Here is a 24,170-nt window from a genome sequence, read left to right on the forward strand (position 1 = left end):
TTTGGCAGCACTTGCAGTAGCAATTACCCCGTGCTCCAGGAAACCACAAGAGCAAAGAAGAATTAAGGTTTAATTTCTCTGAAGTCCACAAGAGCTCGATTAGTGTTAGAGATCGGGGCTGCTCCTAAGTACCAGGCAGCTGCTCCGGCTGATGGGATGGTGAGTTGTTGCCAGGACGAGATCTTTTCCTCATACCCCATGTCTGGCATGGTTTGGGGGTTACCGAAGCAGAGCTGTGCCAGCAGCCTGGAGGAGTGATGAGGGGTAATGGCACAGGAGCTGGCTGAGCCTCAGCAGCCTCTCCGTGGCATCCCAGAGAGCCCAGCAGGCAGCAAACCTCCTATGGCAGCAAGTTCAAGTTTTGGGGCTTTGCTTGATTTCACCCATTCGGATCCCCAGAGAACAAGCCTACACCAGAAGCAGCAACTCCAAAACATCTTAAAATACCAGTTTGTTTCTCATCATTCTCACAGTAAGAGAACTCCAGATGGGCTTAGGGAAGAGCTGAAGTCCAGCTGAGTTCCTTGGGGTGTCCAAAACGTGCGGGGTGGCAAGTCAAGCAGAGCCAGCTCCGCATCCCTTGCCCATGTTCAGAGGCATCAGCACCACCACCTCCCTCCCTGCCTATCCCAGCCCTGAGCAGAGGAAACACTCACTGGAACTTGTCAGGGACAGAGGTGAGGGGTGCAGCGAGGATTCCCCTGCACCCCGGCGAAGAAGCACTTTCTGCAAACAGCAAACCACGCTACTCACTTTTACAGCCACTTATTACATGAGAGTCAATTCCCAGGTCTTCTGAGGGCAGGTCGAGAGCCAAGCCATGTGTTCAGGTTGGACAGGGACAGACCATCAGGAGGGCCAAGGCATGAAGAGCCAAGGCTATGGAGCAGCCTGGGAGCCGGGCAAGTCATGCTGTGGCTGGACACAGGCATGGGGAGGGAAATATTAAGCCAAACCTCGTAATTCCACCAGTTGCATCGCTGCACTATCAGCAGCTCCTGCAGATATGGGCAGTGGTGACGCCAAGGAACAGTACCACACTGTTTTGCTGAATGGAAGGGAAACAGGTATCAGAACTCAGTGCCTCAATATGGAGAGAAGGAAAATAGCAGTAAGCCCCAAATCTCACTGGTGCAGCCGAGCAGGAAGGGAGAAATCTCACCTCTATGAAACAGAGTAAGATCTAAGTTAGGAAGATTTGGCACCTCTAGAGCGGCTGTTGCAGAGCAGGAAGTGAGATGGTTCCTGGTGCTTGTCTGCAGGACCAGGATGAAGCCAATTCTCCAACTTCTACTATTTCAACTGCCTGTGCAGGAGCTTGTCCCCGGCCGGGGCGGGAAGCCTTGCTCCACACATTGCATTAGAGATGCAGCTCTCGGTGATCCAGGCAGAAGGAATCCCTTTTACAGTGCTTACCCGATGGCGTCAGGCTGCCGGGAACACCCCCGTGAGGACAGGGCTCAAGCCATGGGCCAGAGGAGTTCAAGTGGCTCCAGCCCACACGCCTGGAACTGGCAGATGTCTATTTTTAACACAGATACCAATCTAGCGCTTTCTCTGCGGTAAAGCAGCACCCGCTGCTGCACAGAGACACAAACCGAACAGTTACTCTTGGATAATTTATTCAGAATGTTCATAGAAACAGTTAATTGTTCAATAGTCTGACACAGCAAGACTTCTTTTTTCTTAATATCCAAACATATTCCTGTACACGTCACTGCTTGGCTCATATATGAAAACACTGAGAACAATAAATCAAGGGGGAAAGTTTCTCTTTTTTTTTTTCTTTTCTTCCTTTAAAAGAAAATCATGGCATGTTTGATCCTTTAGTTCAAACAAGAGGTATCTGCGATACTGTTTGTTTTCTGGAACGTTTGATATGCAGAGAGAAAAGTGGGAGCAGCAAGATTAAACAGAAAAAAACCACCCCAAAACCTTCACAGAACATCACTTAACACGTAACTGAAACTGTCTTAAATGCAAGCAGAAAGCATTTGCTTTTTTTTGGCTGTGTTTGATGAAGTTGATGTCCAGTACCCCCATCCATGCAGGTCCTCAAACACAATCCAGTTTTGATACTGCAAGAATAAAGCCATTCCCTAAACTAAAGCAAAAGGCAACACTTTTCCTTTTGAAATAACATTGACTTTTAGATTTAGAAGTGGCCTTTCTGAAATTCTCCGTCCACCAGTTTCCATGGGACTCAGTTCTGGGAGCAGCACTTGGACACTAAAATGGTGGAAGTATTGCTGGATGCTGCTGGGAATCTGGATTAACAGAAGAGCTTTGGTACCGAGTCCAGCTCGGATCTCTTGGGTAATTAGCCCTGAACTCAAGCTTACTGGTGGCACTGGGACTTAACAGGGGCTGGGACTCAGCTAAGCAAAAGCACCTGTGTCCATGTTTAAACTCTACTGCTGGTTTCTCTTTAGGTACCAGAACCACCCCAGGGGCTCCCAGCTGGACCCGCTCCCATAGGAACCTTCTGGACTAAGAGAAACTGCTTAGTACCATCAGTTGGAAAACTGGTGTCGGAACAAAACCACTGCCAGAACAAAACCGGGATGTTTTGCTGATTGCAAATCTGTCGGCAAAAAAAAAAACCAACCCCAAAATAAACCAAGGCTGCAGGAGTTAATACCAGCTTTATTATACAACATTTAAAAAGTCATTTCTCTACCTGCCCCCTTATAGCTTGCATTGTGCTGCAGTTGATTTGCCGAAACTGCAGGAGTAAGTGCTTACTTTTGAGAAGGACAAGCAGGTTCACGTTAAAAAGAAATACACATTGAACGACAGCAGATTTGCTAAAAATGGTGGTTTTCAGAATTGCTTTTGAACAGTCAAGTTCCTCCAAAAGCCAATTGTACGATTGGGCTTCGCTCTTGCGACGCTCGTGCCAAGGCAAGAGGAACAGACCAGGTTGAATACGTTAATGCTCTTACACCAATGCTCACGTACAGAATCCAAGCAGAGTTAACACAGAGCCAAGCAGAAGGTAATAAAAAAAGGCCAAATTCAATTAAGTTCATACAAATACCAAACGAATCTTATTTCAGATTTCGTGTATGTCTGATGGAACTACATCTCGATTTCAATCCATTCACCAGCTCCTGTCCCTGGACCACGTGCGCAGGATTACATGAGGGGCAGTGGCTCCTTGGCAGAGGGTTTGGGATTCCCACCACAGCCGTGCCTGCAAAATCCCGGCTTCCAGGGAGGCTGGGACACAGCGAGAGGATCAGCGGGTTCAGCTGCAGCTTCTTGCTCACTCCAGGCTCGGAACCGATCTCACACGGATCACGGGAGCACCTAGCACAGCCTTGAGAGTAAGGTTTTTATATGGCACAAAGATATTGTACTTTCTGACTTGTAAAACAAGGTTCCAGTCTTGGCATCAGGAATCACTGCTCGCAGCGAGGGGCCCGGAATACCTCAGGGTCCATCTTTGTACCACAGTGACATGAAGAGGGAACTCGATGGCCTCTCTCCCTCCCCTAAAATGGAGGTTCAAGAATAACCACCCCAGCACCCTTCTTGCTCCTGTCTTTTCCTATTTGCCTTCATCATCGTTAGGTCAGTAACACATTAAGCGACTTTGAAATCTTTCCAAAAGAGATACCAACATTATACACAACATACTAAAATGAAGCAAAGTGTCCCATTGCTATAATACAAATTTAGGAGAAAAGAGATACACTACCCATAAATTAAGAGTACCCTTCAGCAACCTAAAAGCAGCCTCTTCCACAGCAACACAGCTGCTTTATGACCAACAGAAAATACCTCGTGGTGGCGTAGTCTAGTTCCTATCACCTTTCCCAACCCAGTGCTGGCACAGAGTTTATGTTATTAGCTCTTCTATTTTACAACACAACAGAGTATTTACAAGCAGCCAAGACAGACATGTTTCTAACCTAGCAGCCAAGCATCACGATGCTGCACTGTTACTGCAAGAGAAGTACCAGATTTGCAAGAGGCGTTCAGGAAGTGGCCACTGAATTCAATGTGCAGATCTCTCCGAGAAACCTCTCCACTCTCAGGCTTCAAGCATTTGCTCAGTGAAGCCACAGCAGAGCACAGAAACCTGCTTCTGTACCTCCTGCTTCACTGGCTGTAGAGTTGGTGAAGTTCTGGCTACCTGGGGGAACTCTCCCTGTCACAAGACTGCACAGAGGAGGCCACAGCTGCTCCTGCCCAGGTTGAACCTGCGAGTGGGAAGTTCTCTGTCCCAAGACCAGGTTGGACACAGGGGCTTGGAGCAACCTGCTCTAGTGGAAGGTGTCCCTGCCCGTGGCAGAGGGTTGGAACTGTATGAGCTTTAAGGTCCCTTCCAACCCAAACCATTCTGTGATTCTGTGAAAGGGCAGGATCCAATCCTCCAACAAACACAACCTCAAAAGAGTGAGCTTCACTCCAGCCATTCTACCGGCTTTCCTGCACTATCGCTTGGCTCCTCCTTAGCCAGGAAGGCACCACACACCTCCCTGGGCAGGAGCCCTCCGCAACACCCCGCACAGAGAAGGTTTCGTCTCACATGTGCAATCCCAACTGGTACACAACCCCCAGTGTCTCTGAACAGGCACCAGCGAGATCCAAGTAGGGACTTTGGCGTTCCCAGGGCGAGGATCATCCAACAAGATTGACCAAAGTGTCAGCAAAGGATTTTCCAGTGAGAGCTGGGCATTACGGGTGATGTTCACTTATTCTTCCTAATTCTATAGGTGAGTGAGTGTCATCTTTAACAGCCACAGTGGCAACCGCTAGTGTTAGGTTTTTGTCTTTAAAAAGGGGAAACCCAACATCCTCACCACTAGCACCACGCTCCTTTCCTCACCCTTGGCACAATGTAGGAAGGATGACTGGAATAAGCCTTACACACAGGATTGGGTATGAACCACCGCTGGGTTTGGTGCAGTGACCCGAGTGTCACAAACCGCATGTCCACAGTGGGCCAACCAGTATCAGTGGAAGTTAAACCAAGACCCAACACAAGGTTCCAATGTTTGTTTGTAGAAAAGATTTTCTATTCCCACAGTCAGCATCACTGCAGTTTAAAAGGTTATCAAAACAAGGACATGCTGGGGAAGGTTTAGTTCTGGAGGTCACATCATGCCTGTGCACAGCGACCGAGATACCCCAACCCGGCAGCAAGGGCTGGTCAGTCCCAGCTCCACAATGGCCAACACTGCTCCAGAAGGACAGAGTCTATTCCTTTAGGTCATCCGTTCCCTAAAATCCAAACATTTAAATGGCTCCTTTGTTCTCTTCTTTTTAGATCACAACAGAACTAAGAGGATAGCATCAGAACATCAGATCCAAATCTATAAATCGGTTCTTTCCTTTCCTGTAAATCATCACTAAACCAGTGATGAGCCGTTCTCCTACTCATTCCCTTCGGTGAGTGGTCCCCAGTATTGGAATCAGCTGATACTGATTTTCCCTGATCCACGATAGGCCCAGGCCAGAGTATTTAAACAGGTTTAGAGGTGCGTATTAAAATTATCCTTAAGAAACACTGAGGTAGACTGCACCAGAACAGGACACAAATAATCCCACCACATCCACCTGCCGAGATTTTACGGATACAAATTTACATGTTCTGTGTGTTTAAGAAAACAAATTGTTTTTTCTTTTTACAGTGTTCTATATATTAAAATAAATAAAAAAATTCTAATAAGAAAAACTTCTCTTCCTTAGAAAAGTGTGAGAATACGTCTTCTTTCCTGCAGTGTAGCATAGAGCTGCTGAACAGTTACTACTTTGTAAAGCAGAAGAAATGTAAACGAGGCCTTCTGAAATCAAAGGTTCTTACCCATGTATCTTACATCTAACCTTGTGAGCAACCTGCACCCTCTACCTGTGTCCAAATGGACCAGATTCAACCAGCACAAAGGCCCAACAGCTCACGGTGGTGCACAGAGCCCATCATCCTCCCCTGATGCTGCACCGACCAGTGGAGTGGGCCCAGGTTCCCCTTTCATCTGCTTACAGGGAGGAATCAGCAGCACCACCCAGGCTGGAATAAGAAGCCACACACCAGCTCCGTGTCCCCACTCTCGCAGAGCCAGGAGAACCTCGTTTTCTCCTGGCAGAGAGCACAAACCAGCTCTTGGACTTCTCCAGGAGGAGAAGCCAAGGACTGAGCATCTCCCTCCCCTTTTCGAACCACCTCCTGAATGACAAGGGCCTGCGACATCAATCATCTTCACTTCTTGCTTTAGCACTTCTCCCTGCCAGCACGCTCCCTCACCACTACAAGACACGTTTAGTTTCATAATCATTTCCCAACACCTTACGCTAACCAGCTCGGTCTTTTATGCAAACAGCAGCAAAACAAAGCACAGTCCAGAAGACGAAAGCTGACATCCCGAAGAGCTGCAAGCGGCCTGGGCAGGACACAGGGAATCTGAGGGAAACACGGAAGGTCCGCAGGCAGCACAAGGCCAGACGCCCGAGCAGCAGCAGATGGGCAGCACATAGCTGACCACAGTCCCATTCAGCTCCTGCTTCACGTGCAGAGCCAAGAGCCTCGAGCTCTCCCGCTTTGGATTGGCTTTAGTGTCTCTTTTTAAGGTCAGAGTTCTTGCTCGTCCCCTCTCGCCGGCTGTTTCTGCAGCACAGAAGGCAACACAAGGGATGTGGGGGCAAAGGAGTAGTAGGACTTGGGCTTGGGGACGTTCTGGTGTCCTTCAGCCCCCAACAACCAAGTGAAGTCCCAACTACTTTATCTCAGGGCTTCAGCTGGAGCTGGCTGACTGCATCGTATAAATCATGAAACTGTATTATAAAGCTTTGTCAAGTATAAACTTAACATGTGCTTCGTAGCTCCTAAAAGGGTAATGGGCTAAAATTAGTTCATTCTGAAATCTTTGGACCACTTTAAGACCAAACAATCCCCCAAATTAACCCCTCCTCGAAATGATCGTAAACAGTCAATAATTTAGATGAAGTTAAAATTTAAACTAAAGACATTCTTAAATATGTTACAACAAACAATATATATACTCAATGCCGTAAGGACAGAAAACTCCGTTCTCAGGGCAGGGGACTCCAACTTCGTTTGGTCTTGAAAGTACCCACAAATCTCAGATTTCTGCTCCTTTGGCTCCCAGCACATTTTCCTCTTTTTTTTCTTATTTTTTTTTTCTTTTTTTTTTCTTTTAATGAGAGAAAACCTACTCCCAAGAGTCCTTAGTATAAAAATAATCTGTTTGGGATTCAGTCGCTCCAGGGAAATGGGAAAAAAAAGAGAAGTACACACTTCCGAGAAGAGGAAAGCTTCTGTGAGAACATACAAAACTTATGTACAAAACCCCAGAGGTGTATATTTTGCTATACATATACACCCCACATATATATACTGCACACACAAACGCACGCACCCCTGGGATTTAACCCATTTAAAAAGTATGAAAGCAGCAGCTATTGGTCAATCTGAGGATCTGGCGCGTCCGTCTGATGTGTTGAATCCTTCAGCTGTAGTGAAGAGAATGCCTGAAAGCCTGGAATTTGACTGGAAATGCTCTTGTCCCGCAGTTTTGTTCCACACTGTAGCTCAGATACCAGCGTGTTTCACGTCTCTTGTTGGCAAACGTGGAGGATCCTCCTTCAGTTGAACGTACACGGTGGCTTCCTGTTTTGAAACCATGGTTACAGAGGGACAGCAGCCATGGAAACCTCTTCCATTTATGTTCACAGATAAGTCCACTGACAGCCAGTCAACGTGGCAAACAAAAAAATAAAAGAAGTATTAATCATAAGATGATTAAAAATCTGACGAGTTCATAGATGTGTGTCATACACTGTGGCAGCAATAACAAGAGTCCTGAGATCTGTGGAGGGGAAAAAAGCAGACACAACCCTTGGGCCAAATGGGAAGCGTTAGGAAGGGCTTGACCTGGGCATGGAGAGAATCCGCCCATTTTTCTTGCCACCGTTCATGTGAGTGTAAGGTATGTGCTCTTCATAGTTCCCCTTGAGGGCCATGGAGGGTCCATTGTCCCGCCCCAGGACTTTGTCCCTCTGCGAGTACGAGGAGGGATCGAGGGGAATGCTCTCCATGTTCTCAAAGTCCATCTCATACTCCTCCGTTTCCAGAGGTTTGTTTTCCTCACTGTAGAAGAATGAGACCTCGTGGAAGCTGGGATGCAAGTCCTCCTTCAGCATCTCAATGATCTCAATGAAGGTGGGGCGCATTTTGGGGTTGTACTGCCAACACATCTGCATCAGGCTGTGCCTAGGATCGGGACAAACACAGGGTCAGGGGGAGGAAGAAACAATTTAATGCAGGCAGGGCTGGCACAGGCCAAGATTGGTGTCCACATCAGACTAACCACCCCCTTTGCTACTCCTTCAACACTCCAACTGAGCTGTTTATCGTAGAATCATGGAATGGTTTGGGTTGGAAGGGACCTTAAAGCTCATCCAGTTCCAACCCCCTGCCACGGGCAGGGACACCTTCCACTAGAGCAGGTTGCTCCAAGCCCCTGTGTCCAACCTGGCCTTGAACACTGCCAGGGATGGGGCAGCCACAGCTTCTCTGGGAAAAGTCTGTGCCAGCGCCTCAGCACCCTCACAGGGAAGAGCTTCTGCCTCAGAGCTCATCTCAATCTCCCCTCTGGCAGGTTAAAGCCATTCCCCTTGTCCTGTCCCTACAGGCCTTTGCCCAAAGCCCCTCTCCAGGTTTCTTGTAGCCCCTTTAGGGGGATCTCTGTATTTGCCTGTTGCTCCTGAGGCTCCTTTTTCTCTATTTCTGTCTAGATCAAAAATTCCTTCCAATTCCTCCAATTGTTCTGAAGTTGGCTCTCGAAGGAAACGGGGCTGCAGTTCCCATGCTCTCTGTGTGCACACACATACTTAGAGCCAGGTCACATTTTTTTAATTCATTCCATTTTAATTTTAACTCCGCCTGAAAGATAACAAAGCTCCTAAAACTTCAAGGAAAACAGGAGACTGTGCAAAGGACAGAGCTCCTGTCAACATCCCACCCAAAAGAATGGCTGCAGCAAGAGGTCATATGTTATCAGACACCACGGAGAAAGAACTTACAAGTACAAATAAAGTTTCAAAGTGGAGTTTGTTACTGCCCATGAGAGACAAATGTCCAGGACAGGAGGTCTTTTTCAGGAGGATATTCACAAAACATGTTTATTTTTGACTCTGAAAGCAGGCTGGGGTGAGAGGTTACCAGAACCTGCACATCACTATCAGCATTCCCTGTTCCAGCCAGGGCTCCTTCCCTCTCTGCTGCACGCTGCTTCAGCAGTGTCTCCTTAAACCCTTCTGTCAAACATCCTGGCTCAGGTTAAACACCGAGGAACGGGATTGTTTTAATTCCTCTGCCAGAAGCAGTTTAGGGAGCACCTCGGTAAGCATAATAACTCTTAACTCTGGTGCAGGAGAACGTCTGGCTTCAGTTTGTAATCTCTGTGAAGTGCTTTTTACTGTCCTCACCCGTGCCCTCTGTTCTCCCTAACCCTGCAGGCAGCCTGGCCTTGTGCTCTTCGTGGGGCAATGAGTCTGCAACAGAAATGAACATGAGGTACAAGGGGCAATGGGTTCAAACTTGAAGAGGGGAGATTTAGGTTGGATATAAGGAAGAAATTCTTTACTGTGAAAGTTGTGAGGCACTGGAACAGGCTGCTAAAGGATGTTGTGACTGCTCCATCCTTGGCAGTGTTCAAGGCCAGGTTGGACAGGGGTTGGAACAACCTGGTCTAGTGGAAGGTGTCCCTGTCCATGGCAGGGGTTTGGAACTAGATGATCCTAAGGTCCTTTCCAACCTAAACCATTCCATGATTCTATGATAACCAGCTCTTGACTAGCAGAGTGTTCTCCTGCCTCTCCCTCCTCATGAGCCAACACTGGATTTCTGAAAATGAGCGGTAAAAAGTGGTTGTAGTTCTCAAGACTATTTATGCGGTATAGAGAGATGAGCTACAGAAAACCTCAGCAGGCCTTGGCTTAACAAGCTGCTCCCTTGCAGCCTCAGTAGCCACACGACATAAACTGCCACCCACTAGTCCAGAGTGCAGGAAGAACATTTTGTTTGGGCAATTGATACAGTGCTTATTTGTATTTTAAGCTTTTCCTGTACTTCGTACTTCCTGCTCTTGAATCTGTACTCATGATATAAGGTCCAAGTTGGTTTAATTTCCCTTCTAGTGAAATAGGCTGGTTCAGGTCTTTAATTCCTGGCTCACTAAGGATGGCATTGGTTGAATTTCTGCTCACTGAAGCCTGTTTTGTTCCTCCCCAACAGACAAGGGGATAAGAGGTGACACATGGGCCACACTTTAGCTAAAGAGTGCAGCTTGGTTGATTGTCCCCTGCTTTAGTACTTACAGCCTCTCTGGGCAGTTGTCCGGCTGATCCAGGTATCCTCCATCCATGACAAACTTTAGCACCTGCTCGTTGGAGAGTCCCTGGTACGGCTGCTCCGCCAAACTGCTTATTTCCCAAAGGACAACACCAAATGACCTAAGGAAGAGAGATTAAAACATCCTGGAGGTCTACAAGTGATAACGTCTTCTTTTGGAGAACGTGTAAAAGAACACGAATGTATTTTTAAGCAGAGGGCTTCCAAGCAATGTTCTTGGTTTGTCTGTATTCTGAAGAGGTCAGCAACTCACAATTTAAACTGTGTGTGTTAAACTGTGAGCTCTTGAGCTGGAATCCATCTGAGATTGCACAGGACAACTTACCACACATCGGAATAAGCAGTGAAAACACCATCCTTCAGTGATTCTGGTGCCATCCACCGCACAGGCAGCAGTCCTTTGCCTCCTTTACGGTAATAATCCGTCTCATAGATATCTCTGGTCATGCCAAAGTCTGAGAAGAGCAAATGGGATGTGTTAAATGTCTCTCTTCTACTGTGCAACATCTCTAGATGGATGTTGCCCTTCTTTCACGCCAGGCTATTTTCATACACCCAGCAAGCCTCCTATGGCCCAACCTGCAGTCATCTTTGATCTCATGATTAACATCCCAAATATTTTCCTTTCCCTGCATTTTTTCTCTCCAGAGCCATGATACAGGCTCCAGAGTTAAAACTTCTAGTGACAGCTTCTATTCTAAACATTATTTTTAGTCATCCTCTTTAAGTAAAACAGAGGTTTCCTTGCTCTGAAATCCCACTACCTTGGCCGTTAGTTCAAAGCGGTCTGAGAAACCACCACGCTGTGGGGATTTGGTTTATTTTTAAATGTTATATTTACTTATTTCTAAAAGGGTTTGGGTTGAAAACTGGTTCTTGGGGAAGATAAATGACTTTTAAAGACACCTGACCTAATGATAGGATTATGAACATTTGGTTTGTTGTACCGAGCACCTTCTTTGTCATAATTCTCATGAAAGCAAAGAACAGTGAGATAACGCCTGGCAGCTTAGGCTGGAAAGGCAATAAACTTTTTGGACAGAGGTTTGAGAATAGAGAAGGTGAGAGAAGCTGCTCTGGCTCTAAAGGAGATGATGTTCTTACTGAAGTCCATACAATTCTTTCTGTATTTCTAGAGGAAGCCAGTGAACATCATCTGTGTTTGCCACCACATGGGTCTTGGGCTTCACAAAAATACGACCCACAGAATTACGTTCTGGTCACAAGCTATGTACCTCCAATTTTTACAGTGAAGTCTTCTGCAACCATACAGTTACGAGCTGCGAGATCCCTGTGAACAAACTTTTTGGCATTCAGATAGGCCATGCCATCAGCGATCTCTGCAGCCATCTGGATCATTTCTCTCAGCATTGGTGGTGGACGACCAGGGTTATTCTACAATAAAGAAAGAAGTATTAAACCTCAAATCAAGTTACTCTGTTGCACCACAGGCTCCCATCTCTCCTTGTCTTTACCTCAGCATCAGGTCTTAAAGAGCGAAGGTAACTTTTCAAATCTCCATGTGCCATTAACTCCATGACCACCAGAGTAGGTTGCCCTTTGGAGACTACCCCGAGGAGGCGAACCTGGAAAATAAGTGAGGAATTCCCTCAAGGTTGTGTCCAAACACACAAGGCAGGGTCCAGCTTGAAAAGGGGGGTTGTAGGAAAGGCAAAACCTCTGAAAAAGAGCTCAGAACAGCACGACAAAGCCTTGTCATGCTGAGACGTTTTGAAAGAGCAAAAGTGAAATGATGCAGGCAGATGCATTTTATGGAACATGACCTGGAAAGCTCTTTTAAATCGACTGCTTCCACAGACCAGCTGCTTTTGTCAGCTGAACATCAGGCTTTGAAAGCACTAAAGCACTATTAGTGATGGGACTTGCTAATCATCCGAGGCACCCCGTGGTGCTTACCACATGATGGCAGCTGAAGCCTTTCATCACAGAAGCTTCATTTAAGAACTCGATGCGCTCGCGGAGGCTGGCTGATTCGTTCACGGTTTTCACAGCTACTCGAGTCTCTGGCTCTCCCTTCACTATGTCCTTGGCAATTCCTTCGTACACCATCCCAAAGGAGCCCTGTCCCAGCTCTCGAAGGAGAGTGATTTTGTCTCGTGGAACCTCCCATTCGTCGGGGACATAGACTGTTGAGCAGAGGGAAACGTTTCTGAATTGAGCAACTATCTTTTGAAAGAGCTTTCTGTAGCAGCCTCGTTTAGCACTGCCACAGGATACTATGTGTGTAAGACTAGAAAACCTCATGAAGACAATGCCAATCCCATATTGCTGCACTGTCTGAACGGCCACACAAGCAGTAAGTCACTGCAGAAAGCCCTCACTGTTCTCACCATCACTGGCGCTCAGATATTCAGGGTTAGAGGATGCGTAGAGTGGTCCAGTTGGTCCTTCGGTTTGCCTGGAAGAGACACAAACTCTTCAGCACATTTGCAGCCTTTGACGCATTAGAAGGCAGCCTGATTAATTCCCAAAGCACGCAGCAAATACAGACTGTCCCAATTTCCAAAGGCACAAAACGTTTTACTCAATGAAATTAATGTGTTGCAACCGTTATCTAAATTAGAAAATTAACAGACTTACTCCCAAAAAATAAACAAAAGCTTTGGGGATAAGTTTTGCTTGTTCTGGTGAAAAGAAGATAAAATTGCACTCACCTCTTTTTCACAAGCACATAAGCAGCTCCAATAATTCCAGCAATAATTATGGCAAAAATAATCGGAACAATTATAACAGCAATATTAGGCTGAGCATTCACTAAGAGAGAAAGAGAGAGATGGAGTTATTATACAGGTCCAAAATCCAAGCCTCTTCCTCAGTACAACCCCCCACCTTCAATAAACTGGAACAAACAGAAAACTAAAGGCTATTTTAGATACAGAACACACGGCTGGTCAGACTGAGCCCTCATGAAGCAAAGCCACATATTTGTAAGTAATGTCAGTTTCTTGGAAGTAGATTTACAGCCAGTATTTTATGACCCCCTCAGTTCTCTGTGCACTGCTTGCTAAACCCCCATCCTCCCAAAATAACCCAGGTTTCTATCAGGAATTAAATACCGAAAATAAAATGAACTCACAGTAATCGGCCACATAAAAATAGTTGGGTTCTGTCCACGAGCCGTTTCCAGCCAGTGATGTAGCTCGGATACGGACACTGTAGTTTCCAGGCTGCAGTCCACGGAGTTTACAGCCCTGCTCACTGGCAAAATGCTTACGGGACACGCAGTAGTGAGCTTCCTGAAGAGGAGGGAAGAGGAAGGCTGCATACGCTACCTCTGCAGTGACCCACGGCCCTGCAACAGCACCCAAAGATCTCTACCTCGCCTCCTTGTCTGGCAAGCGTACACGAATAGAGCTTTCACATCCTCAGAGCTGTTCCAATATAGTGGTTTGTCCTGGATTTGCATTTTACAGTTTAGTAGTTCACATTACAGAGAACATGTGCCATTTGCTGGCCTGAAACCTGACCTGTGCTGGCAAGCCCTGCTGCCCACAGGCTGCTGGCATTCAGGGCTGCCCACCACAGCTCTGGCTGCTCAAGGCTTTCTTCATTTCTCTAAGCAACTTCAATTTAGCCGCATGGTTTCTGTGCTTCCGTGAAATAAAATTCCTAAGAAAAAGCTCCATGCAGAAAGTTGGCAAATTGGATGAGCTTATTTGGCAAACAGGCACCACAGATCTTTATTTCTCCATGTTGCCCCAGACTTCCAGATGATATAAATTCACTAATGGAGTTTTATGTCACACTGGTTCATACACAAGGAAGCCAGAGAGGACAGAACACCATAAGCATGAGGACTATTAAAGACTGAACAGTCCTGGACTCCCAGGTGGATCTACTTCTCCAAACGTGCTGTGCTAAGGAACAAGCAGAAATTCTCACCTCTGTCTCCCCAAGACGTCCATAATTCACTTCATACAGTACAATAAGACCATTTGGCTCCTTTGGTTCTTGCCACTTCAAATGCACGGTGTTTTTTTCAACCAGTTCATGCGTAACTGGACCAACGATGTCATCAGCCTTAGCTAGAACCAAGATCATGATAATAATAGTCTTATTTCATGTCTTCGGCAAAATTCAAAACTGCCAATACTTCATAGAATCACAGAACGTTTTGGGTTGGAAAGGACCTTAAGATCATCCAGTTCCAACTCCCTGCCATGGGTAGGGACACCTTCCACTAGACCAGGTTGCTCCAAGCCCCATCCAATACCTGGGCTTGAACACCGCCAGGGATGGGGCAGCCACAGCTTCTCTGGGCACCCTGTGCCAGCACCTCAGCACCCTCATAGGGAAGAACTTCTTCCTTATATCTAACCTGAATCTCACATTTTAGTTTTAATCCATTGCCCCTTGTCCTATCGCTGCAGTCCCTGATGAAAAGTCCCTGTCCAGCATCCTTGTAGCCCCCTTCAGACACTGGAAGCTGCTCTGAGGTCTCCACGCAGCTTCTCCTCTACAGGCTGAACAGCCCCAATGTTTTCAGCCTGTCTTCATATGGGAGGTGCTCCAGCCCCCTGATCATCCTTGCGGCCCCCTCTGGACTCGCCCCAACAGCTCCGTGTCCTTCTTATGCTGGGGACACCAGAACATATCATTCATCCATCATCCTTTCCTATCAGGACATATAGATAGCCCCAGTCCTACACGATGTTTCTGTACTGCAGCTGGCTCCCATAGGAAAAGCAGCATTTTGAGATCAGCCACCACCCCAAAGCAAAGCTCAGGAAGGTAATCACCTTCTGGCATGGTCCTGGCACTGACATACGCTGCGACGCTGCATCGGGATTCCTGCGCATCGTGGTTACAGGCGTGGAGCTCAATGCGGTACCCGGTGAAATGCCGCAGGCCTGAGATCACCAAAGACTCTTTAGACTTCACCTTTTCGAAAGGCTTCTGCTCCTCTGCATTCTCAGAGTGTGCTGCAGAATTGTTGGGAGAGGACGCGATGGTGGGTATCACCACGGTGGCATTTGCCACAGAGCCAAGGTCTCTTCGTTTTCTTGATGGCCTGTTGAATAATACAGGTTACAATATTTGTCATAGTCAACGTCAACACACTCCTCTGAAAAGGAAGAGTTAACACGAGACAGCTCAGAGTGCCACTGAGAACTCAAATTCAAGTCTTGTATTTGCAACGCAACATAGAGATTCAGCATTCTTCCTGCACAACTTCATACAGGACAAAAGCCCCCACCAAAATAAATCCAGGTCTGAAGTATTTTCTTGAGAATTCAAGTTCTAGACCCTCTCAGCTGAACACAACTTTACCAGGTCGCCTCATAGGTGCCCTGGACAGTGTTGTGATGCTTTGGAGCTCATCTCCTGCACATTCTAGCTCTGAGTAAGTGAGGCCATGCCACAGCCTCCAACTCCAGTGACCTCAGATGTGCTACATGCTCCAAGTGTCATAAACTTGCCTTTATAAAGTGTAAGACCAGTTTCACAGCTCATTGGAATACATCTGCCATTCTGAACCCTAAGGCTGAATCTAGATAGATAGATAATTTTAACCTTTTCCTGAGGGACCAAACCTATTACGTTCCTTTCAACAGGCACATTTAAAACTCACAGATTCAGATTAGGTGTTAGTGGTGCGGTTTTGTTTACTCAAACATTGCCTCTCAAATCATTGCACGGCAGTTTTTTTGCAGTTCTAAAACCAGAGCTGGCAGCATGATCCTGTCAACTCCCCTGTTCCCGAGTGAGGAGCCAACTTCAATGTCAGATTATGTCAGTAAATAAACAGAATAAATCCAACAGAATTAAGAACTATTCACAGATCTCATTTTCTTGGGAAAAACCAAACAAACAGAACAAGCACCAAAACTCCTTGTTCTAACACTTTATGTCCTGCCACACATTCACCATGAGGAATTCCAGGTCGGGAACTCACCACCGTGGTGGATCAGTAGTAGTGTTGTGTTACACAAAAGGAATCAATGCCATTTGAAAACTGGACCATGTATTTTAAGGTGATGATGACTGTTTTTGTGTGTGCATGTGTGTGCAGCTATTAAAGGGTACAAAGAGTGACCTGAACTGAACCCACACTTGAGGCATCTCTAGTCTCTAAAAATGTAACAAGCTGCTGGAGCAAATCTTTGCTGCTGAACTGAACTTTCCGCTGCTGCCCTCCGAGAACCAGGCAAATGATTGGCCAACTCCAGCAGGGAACTGTGTGGATCAGGGCTTGGTCTGCAACTCCCGGCTCCATTCCCTCCTGCAACAGCAAACACAACCAGCTGGAAAGCAGATTCGAAGATTTCCTCCAACTAAACATCAGGTTGTACCCAACAACGTAAGCACATTCATCCGCCTGATGAAAAAGCAGGATGCCAAAGGCAGGTTCAGCACAGCACATGCCAGTTTGTAGTTTTCTCTTTCTCTAATCACTAATTAACTCATTTCGGAGCTGCTGTTAATCTCAGCTTGTGCACTGTTCTGAACAGTGTCCCCTAAGAATGGGGCAGAGTTCAGAGCCCCAGGGCTGGGTCATGCCACCTTCTCCCTCTGGAAGGATTCTTTACGGTCAACCAGAACCTTGTTTGAATGTCAAAGCAAAGCTACAGGCCTCTGTTTACAAACTGTGGATTCAACTGTTCCTCCTGTTTAAGAGAATTTTGTTTTTCATAAGTAAAACAGTAATTTGAGCACTGATGCAGCACAGAGTAAAACGCAAGAAAAACTTCTTCCTTCTCAAGAAACAGAAAGCAAGAAAAACTTTTGAAGCTGTAATCCCCAATCTTCCCATATTTATTATCCTGCATTTGCAGTGATCTTCTTGCCAAATTCCCTGTATTTTCAAACATCTGATGTTTTCCCATTGTTGTTCCAGTGCAATTTTCATTATGGCCATTTCAGTAGTTCCAATCACCTTCCCCTTGTGAAATGTCAGATTCAGGTTCCTTCTCCTCTCACTGTCAGAGATGATCAGCATATGTGAGGTTCAGAGGATGGCAATGACAACTCATCAATATGGGCTGCGCTGGGGGATGTTAAAAATGCCTTAGCCAGCTTAAGCCAAGTTTTTCCACACACCTAAAACTAGCCCAGGAGCAGCTGGCCTGTCCTCCCCTTCTGCTGGTCTGTATGACTAACTGGATTGAACTGGGAAACCCAGGGGCAGAAAAAAAAGTGACTTTTACTGTGAGTTATTTACCAGATCTTGTTGATTCTGTAACCCACTAATATTTGTAACAGCATGAGTGTGTGTGACACAAAGAGAGGATGAAGACAGAAGAGAGAGATTGCTTTTTCTGCGGTAGTGACGGTGGAGAGCACACATGAAATTACATCCTGAATAGCAGCCATTTAGTTCCCCTCTACCTCTCAGGACTTTCACTACTTTTGAAATCTTTCCATGCTTTCCACAGAGTGATTGAGGGTTGGAAGGTACCTCTAGAGATTGTCTAATCTGACCCTCTCAAACCAGGGGCAGCTAGAGCAGGTTGCTCAGGACCTCCTCTGGTCAGGATCTGAATGTCTCCAAGGATGGAGACTCCACAACCTGCCTTGGCAAACAGGACAATCACCTGTTTGCTCCCATCCGTGCAAAACTCGTTCCAATGGAAGAGCAAATAACAAAGGAAAGAAGAAACAAAGCATCAGCTTCTGATGGCCACTTTGTTCAGCTACAAAGGGAAGTGACAAAGCACGTGGTGTAGAAATACCTGCTGGCTCTGTGGAGGTGGATACGGCAAGAAGCATTTAGAAACTTCTAGTTTGCCTTGCCTGTGCCAGAGCAAATTAACCCATAAGACTTGTGACAGTATCTCCTGGAGAAGCTAATGAACCATGTACACAGGGAAAGAAATAGCTGTGGTTTCCAGAGGGGTTCTCAACAAGTCAGGTGAGATGAGATCTGGACTAAGGCACAGTGTGGCAGATCCTCATACAGACTGGATACCGCACAGGGATCAGATAGCTGGGAACAGCACAGGAGGAGAAAAATGGCACATGGAAAACAAGGAGACAAGACATCGGGTAAGTGACCTCTCAACTGCTCTGTTCTGCTCCCTGCCATCTCATATTCCCTGCTGGCCTCATCTGTGAGATTCCTCCTGGCGATGTGCAGAAGGCTTCTTATCTCAAGGGGAGTCCACGCAGTACCTCAAGAGAGGTCAATAAACTATCAAGAGCCACATAAAAGCACCTGAAGTAAAACACACTTCATGTTCAGTTGCCAGGCTCTAGCCAGGCTGCCCCGTGAGCAGGCAATAGGCACGGTATTCACAGGAAATCTAATTCCAGTTTACTCTGTGAGAGTCTGGAGCCTGTCGGAAAAGACAAGCGGGACGCAGGTTAGCAGAAAGGTATCTTTACTGCAGACTTAGAACAGCAAAAGGGGCTTGTATTAAAAGGATTAGTTAGCCTAGGGAAGTGGAGATTTCTTCCTTAGCTGGCTGACAAGGTGGCACATCCTGGTGATTGGTTTCTTCCTAAAATACATACCCCAGAAACTGGCCTGAGAAGCATCCTGGGCTTGCTGCACAACACAATTGGGAGAAAAAGAAAATAATCAAATAAATAAAAATCAGATTGTCAGGACTGTTTGCCTACGTCAAAAGGAGTTTGGCTTTTGAACGTGCCTTGGTTCTCCTCTGCTTTTGAATATGACATGTCCTGGCGTCATTTTGCATGCTGAAACTTGTCCTGATCAACACTAAATAAATGAAATAACAACAGGAGTGACTCTGCACAAGTTTCCACGTGACAACTGCAGGCACCAAACCAGGCTCACAGAGAAGACACCATCTAATACACACTCCATAATAAATGTTCAGTGCAGCTTTTGTCAAGTGGCTGCAAATAAATATTTATTAGCTAAGAGCAGTAAGAGGAGAATAAATTAAGAGCCCAAAATGCATGACAGTGAAGAGAGGAAATCGTTACAGACTCTTAACCTGACTCCCAGCGCTTCCTCTGTAAGTTGCACATGAAGTGTGAAGACATTCAACACCACTTAATGTGACACTGTGTGTGCCATTCAAAACAGGACATTCACCACCCACAGCAGCTGCATTCCTCATGGTATTGAAGGTATTTCCCAGACTAAGTGCAAGGAAGACCGCAAATACCACGCTAAAGGACAAGGCTGTGGCACAGTAAACTTCCCCATTTCTCTTCCTTTCTTTTCCACTGGATGAAAAGCTAGACCACACAATTCTAAGACAGAAAAAAAATCAGCTATTTTTGGCACCATCCAAGTTTAAATGAGCTGCGGGCATATAGCTATTTGTTAAAGATTCTCACTTTATTCTCAAGCTGAGGAGAATTCAGAGATGGGAAATAAGACCAGGATCTTCCAAATATGTAATAACTTCAGCTGTAGGTGCTCAGCTCTCACTAGTCTCTGATACCTGTGGTTCAGCTGGAGTAGACAGGCTCATGGAAGCCCAGAGAACTGCAATACGGCCATGTCCAGCCCAATTTTTGTTCAATATTCAATTACATTTCCTACCCTTAACCACCAGGTTTATTCTATTTATTATATATTGTTTGATATTCGTACCTGGGGACAAAAACCTCATTGTGAAGGTAGTTCTCAAAAGTCTTGCGGAAAGCAGACTCTTCCAGCTCCTTTTGTATTTGGGAGTCTGTTTTAGGACAGGAGCAACACTCTCCACTGACATCCTCATTTTCACTTTGATTATACTTCTGAGGATCTTCAGATTCAAAAGGAGGAGACCATGTCCTTGAGGGCAGTTTTAATCCTGTGGACAAAACAATTTTAGTAGCACTCATGCTTAACATGGCAGAAGCAGATGTTTGATCCTACAAGGATCCCAAGCTAGTGTACGTAAGATTCACAGCACATTTGTGCATCCTGAGCTTTCACATCCAGGGCTGAGCAGTTTCCCTATTTTTATGACAGGCCTTGGATTCTAGACTGTGCTATTTCTGAAATGGAGCTCAGATGCTGCTGTGGGTAAAGTTCTACCCCAGTTCATCTCAGGTTAGGTAAGACAGGGCAGCAGGTTAGATTCTGGGAGGCCTTAGTGAAACTCTGTTCTGAAATAATCCCCAAACAGGCACAGGATGCCTTCAAAAATTAACTTGGTCACTCTCTCTCAGAGAGAAACACACACTCACCTTTTAAGCAGTAATCAAGCTCATAAAGCTCACTATCTTCTGCCTGCTGCTGCCAGAACACCAGGTAGTGTGTGATGTTTCCATTGGGCTCCGAGGGTGGCTTCCACTTCAGAATGATTTGGGATGAAGAGTTGGAAACAGATATCGGATCTAATGGGACTGATGGAACTGCGAGGGTGGGAAAAGAGACAGAGGTCACTTCCACAACGCTGCAAGAGCTTGACAGAACAAGGGACAAACACAGGCAAGTTTCCATTTCTATCGGAATAAACACTCTTCTCCCACAGTAGGTCCACTGGCACCCAACAGTCCTGCAGGAGGAGGCACCAGCATGCACACAAGCTCTTACACATGGCCCATGAGCCTGACAGAAGGAGTGCACATTGGCATCACCTCCCATGCAGGGAGGCAGGCCTTTGTTTAGGAATACCTTCCTACCACAGTAGAGCAGCAATGGCAGAGGAAAGTTTCATGGATATGGGACTATCACGACTACCAGGCAGAAGACTATTTAGGTCTATGTCTCTTTTTCATTTCCAAGGCAACATTAATTTAATGATACTGACCAGTAGCGTTGGTCTGCACGTAGATGATTTCACTCTTTGCACCATAAGTTCTTCGTTCATCTGAGAAGGTGACCAGGGTTTTAACAAATACAGCATACTGTGTCCATGGCTTTAAACCCCTCAGGAGCCAACCTGGCTGGGCCTGGGCTTTGGGCTCATTTGACCGTGGGGGTGGGTCAACATCCACAACTGTCCAGCTATTTGATCCACAAGCATCTTGGCCATCAAACTCCGTCACATTTTGGTATGGACTTTAGGGGAAAAAAAAGAAAAGAAAAGAAAGAAGAGCCTGAAATTAACAAAATCCTAATTCAAGCTTTTAAAAACATTTCTAAAGACGTCACTGAAAATTATAATCACCCTTCAGAGAAAATATAACCAACTCGTTGTATGTATTCTGAAAATGAAGCACAGGGAGCTTTGCAACCCAGTCTCCTAACAGCATCACCATTCCACAGATGATCCCAAGAGCTAAATCCAGGCTAATTATTTTCAGCTTTATGAAAATCAGTTTGGTAAGCTTAATTCTAAAAGAATTCCCACCTCAAAGGGAATAAAAACCTCAGCATCCCATGGAGATAGTGGGGAGATTATAAACTACATGGTTAGAGTATGTATGCCTAGAAGAGTTGGAAGAACTAATAGTTGGATTGTTCTTGCATGAGGAATTTTGGCTGCACACAACTCAGGGATTTTAATGAACACTTTTATATAAGGGTAAGATCAGAAACTGCAGTGTAGGAGCAAGACAGTCACAGAGACTAAATAGCTATGCCTACAGCAGGCTTAATATCCACTCTTCAATGCCAACTGCTGTTTGTGGAAGCCCAGCGTGGTGATTATTTTGTAACTTAACGGTGGATCACTTACGCTTCTTTGTAAAAGAGCATAAATCCCAGGAGATCACGGAAATCCGGAGGCCAGTATGGCTCCCACTTCAACAGGATCTTGTCATGAGACGTTCTAATGGAAGAAAATTTCAGCAATTCATTTTCACCTGAACCAAAAGAGAAGCAACAAGAGTTTTGTTAATGCTAAAAAAAAATAAAGGTTTCTAGTTCTGATTCTCCTGGAAGTATATTTTCTCCACAGATAAATATAAGAATGGTAGCATTGAGGAGAGCTGCTCATCAAAACCTGGTCTTACTTCAATGCTATTCCTGCCTTTATCCAAGGGTTTGAACTGATGACCTCCTAAGGTTCCTGCCAGCTTAAAGTTTTCTATGACTTTATGGAAATGACCCTGTAGTTGAGTTGAACTAAATGCTAACAAGTGGGAAATCTGAAGGCAACATATTTAAAATTCATGATGATCTACACAGCTGAACCCAATAATAAGGTTTGCACAGAAGGCAGAAGCTACAAAAAATGAAGTGTATGAACTCCCAGCCTCGCCTGGAGCAGCGTGGTCCCTTTGCATGCTGGAGGGAAGAACAACAAACAGTTGTAGGAGGACAGAGTTTTGAGGCTCAAGGGACCCATTAGGATATGGTGTGTCCAAGCAGCCTGAGAAGGACAAACTGTGTAGCTCTGATTGGATTAGCCGTCCCTGCAGTAGCTACACAAGGGAAGATGAAGGTTCACTTCACTGGCACCATATCCAGAACAAACAAGGGTGCTTTTTTTTGGTAAACAGGATGCTGCCCATGTGAAAGCTCAACTTGAAAAGTAAAAGCAAACAAAAAGCCAAACACAGCAGCAACGTGGGGTTTGAGGTGGGGGGTGGCACAAACAACAGGCTCAGCAAGAGTGGAGTTAAAGCTGGCAAAGAGAAGTGCAACCATCTCCTACAGCTGCCTTCAAATGAAACAACCAGCCAAAACAACCCAGGAGCTGCACACAATCACACAACAGCGCTGGGTTTGAACCCCAAATCCAAGCTCATCCCCAAATATAAGAAGAGTTTTTTAGTCTCGTGGGAGGAGATGACCTGTACAGGCAGCTCCTTCACTCTGCCCCAGCTAGAGCTGCGATATCCCTGAGGGTATGGTTCTATGTATGGTTTTACACCAGTACTGCCAGTTTTTAGGTGGGAAGTCATTATGTTCCCTTCTGTCTACTGTCCTGGCATGGATGCACGTGCTGATATGTGGCAAACCATATCGGAAAACCGATTCATCTGAAACACCTTCACCTTTTAAGTCTGTTCGCAAATAACTGTACCAGCATAACAAGGGCAGAATTGGGGAAGGGGTTGTTTGAGCAGTGCTGGCACCAAACACAGTGCAGCCACAGGATGATCTAAGGTGCACGGCAAGCTGGCGAAAGAGCAAGGAACTGAAATGCAAGGAACTGAAATCATACAATTAATGCTGGGGTTCTTGGTGGTGACACCTGCTTAAGCATCTCATGTGTTAACCTGTGCATGCATGTAAAACTTTGTGGGGCTGGGAAATAAAGCAGAGCAGAGAGATGACATAAGCTAAAACCACCCAATTTTTTTACCAGATTACTTCTACCATCTGGTTCACCATGCAGCCCTGTAAGAGTTATACTGGCACAAACAAGGAAAGGGGATTGTGTGTGGCATAGAATGGGAACAAACGGCAGGGTTGGGGGTGCAGAAGGGATGCACTTATTGCTGCCAAAATAAATGTCCACAAAACTACATCTTCATCAGCACACCTTTAGTTAGAGCATAAAGCAAACTGTGTGTTTGCTTCTCAGCCATGCTGACACACGCATTGCCTTATCATTGTTCTTGAAGAAAGCTGTGAGCTTAAAAACCTCTGAGAAGCACAACAAGTGCTACAAAAACATCTCTGATTGTCGTCATAGCAATTCCCTCCCATGGCTCCAGAGATGGGTGGAAATCCTGTTTCTCTACTGTTTATGCTGTGTGCATACTGTCGCCTCATGACATGGGAAACAAAGATTCTGACTATTAATGAGGTACTCAGCAGTAACACAAAGTCCCAGCCTGGACTGAGGTTATGTTGTGCTAAACTCTTCAAAAAGCCACAATACACTTAACCATGAAAAACTCACAGCTGAGCACACAAAGAGCAAACTTCTGAAGACCAAAGCTGGCATGGTAGGAGCATGGCCAGATGCAGAACCCCTAAGTACTTTTACTCATAGCATATTGACAGTGTTGCTGCAGTGCA

General features: G+C 45.8%; 1 protein-coding gene across 3 annotated transcripts in view; it reads right to left on the bottom strand.

Moving 5' to 3' along the window:
* Positions 1-1,605: 1,605 nt before the first annotated feature.
* Positions 1,606-24,170, bottom strand: part of INSR (insulin receptor) — a 55,355-nt gene continuing 32,790 nt past the window's right edge. For all 3 annotated transcript variants that reach the window (XM_030509700.1, XM_030509702.1, XM_030509701.1), the window contains exons 7-21: positions 21,934-22,060; positions 21,064-21,314; positions 20,498-20,665; positions 19,917-20,118; positions 15,142-15,413; positions 14,285-14,427; positions 13,479-13,638; positions 13,057-13,156; positions 12,733-12,800; positions 12,299-12,528; positions 11,857-11,967; positions 11,617-11,776; positions 10,707-10,836; positions 10,348-10,482; positions 1,606-8,239 (exon numbers count right to left, since the gene is read on the bottom strand). In XM_030509700.1, coding sequence (XP_030365560.1) covers positions 7,885-8,239; positions 10,348-10,482; positions 10,707-10,836; positions 11,617-11,776; positions 11,857-11,967; positions 12,299-12,528; positions 12,733-12,800; positions 13,057-13,156; positions 13,479-13,638; positions 14,285-14,427; positions 15,142-15,413; positions 19,917-20,118; positions 20,498-20,665; positions 21,064-21,314; positions 21,934-22,060 — 2,612 coding nt within the window. In that variant the 3' untranslated portion in view covers positions 1,606-7,884. The remainder of the gene's footprint in view (positions 8,240-10,347; positions 10,483-10,706; positions 10,837-11,616; positions 11,777-11,856; positions 11,968-12,298; positions 12,529-12,732; positions 12,801-13,056; positions 13,157-13,478; positions 13,639-14,284; positions 14,428-15,141; positions 15,414-19,916; positions 20,119-20,497; positions 20,666-21,063; positions 21,315-21,933; positions 22,061-24,170) is intronic.

The sequence above is a fragment of the Strigops habroptila genome, chromosome 20 (genome assembly GCF_004027225.2).
Source record: "Strigops habroptila isolate Jane chromosome 20, bStrHab1.2.pri, whole genome shotgun sequence".
NCBI lineage: Eukaryota > Metazoa > Chordata > Aves > Psittaciformes > Psittacidae > Strigops > Strigops habroptila.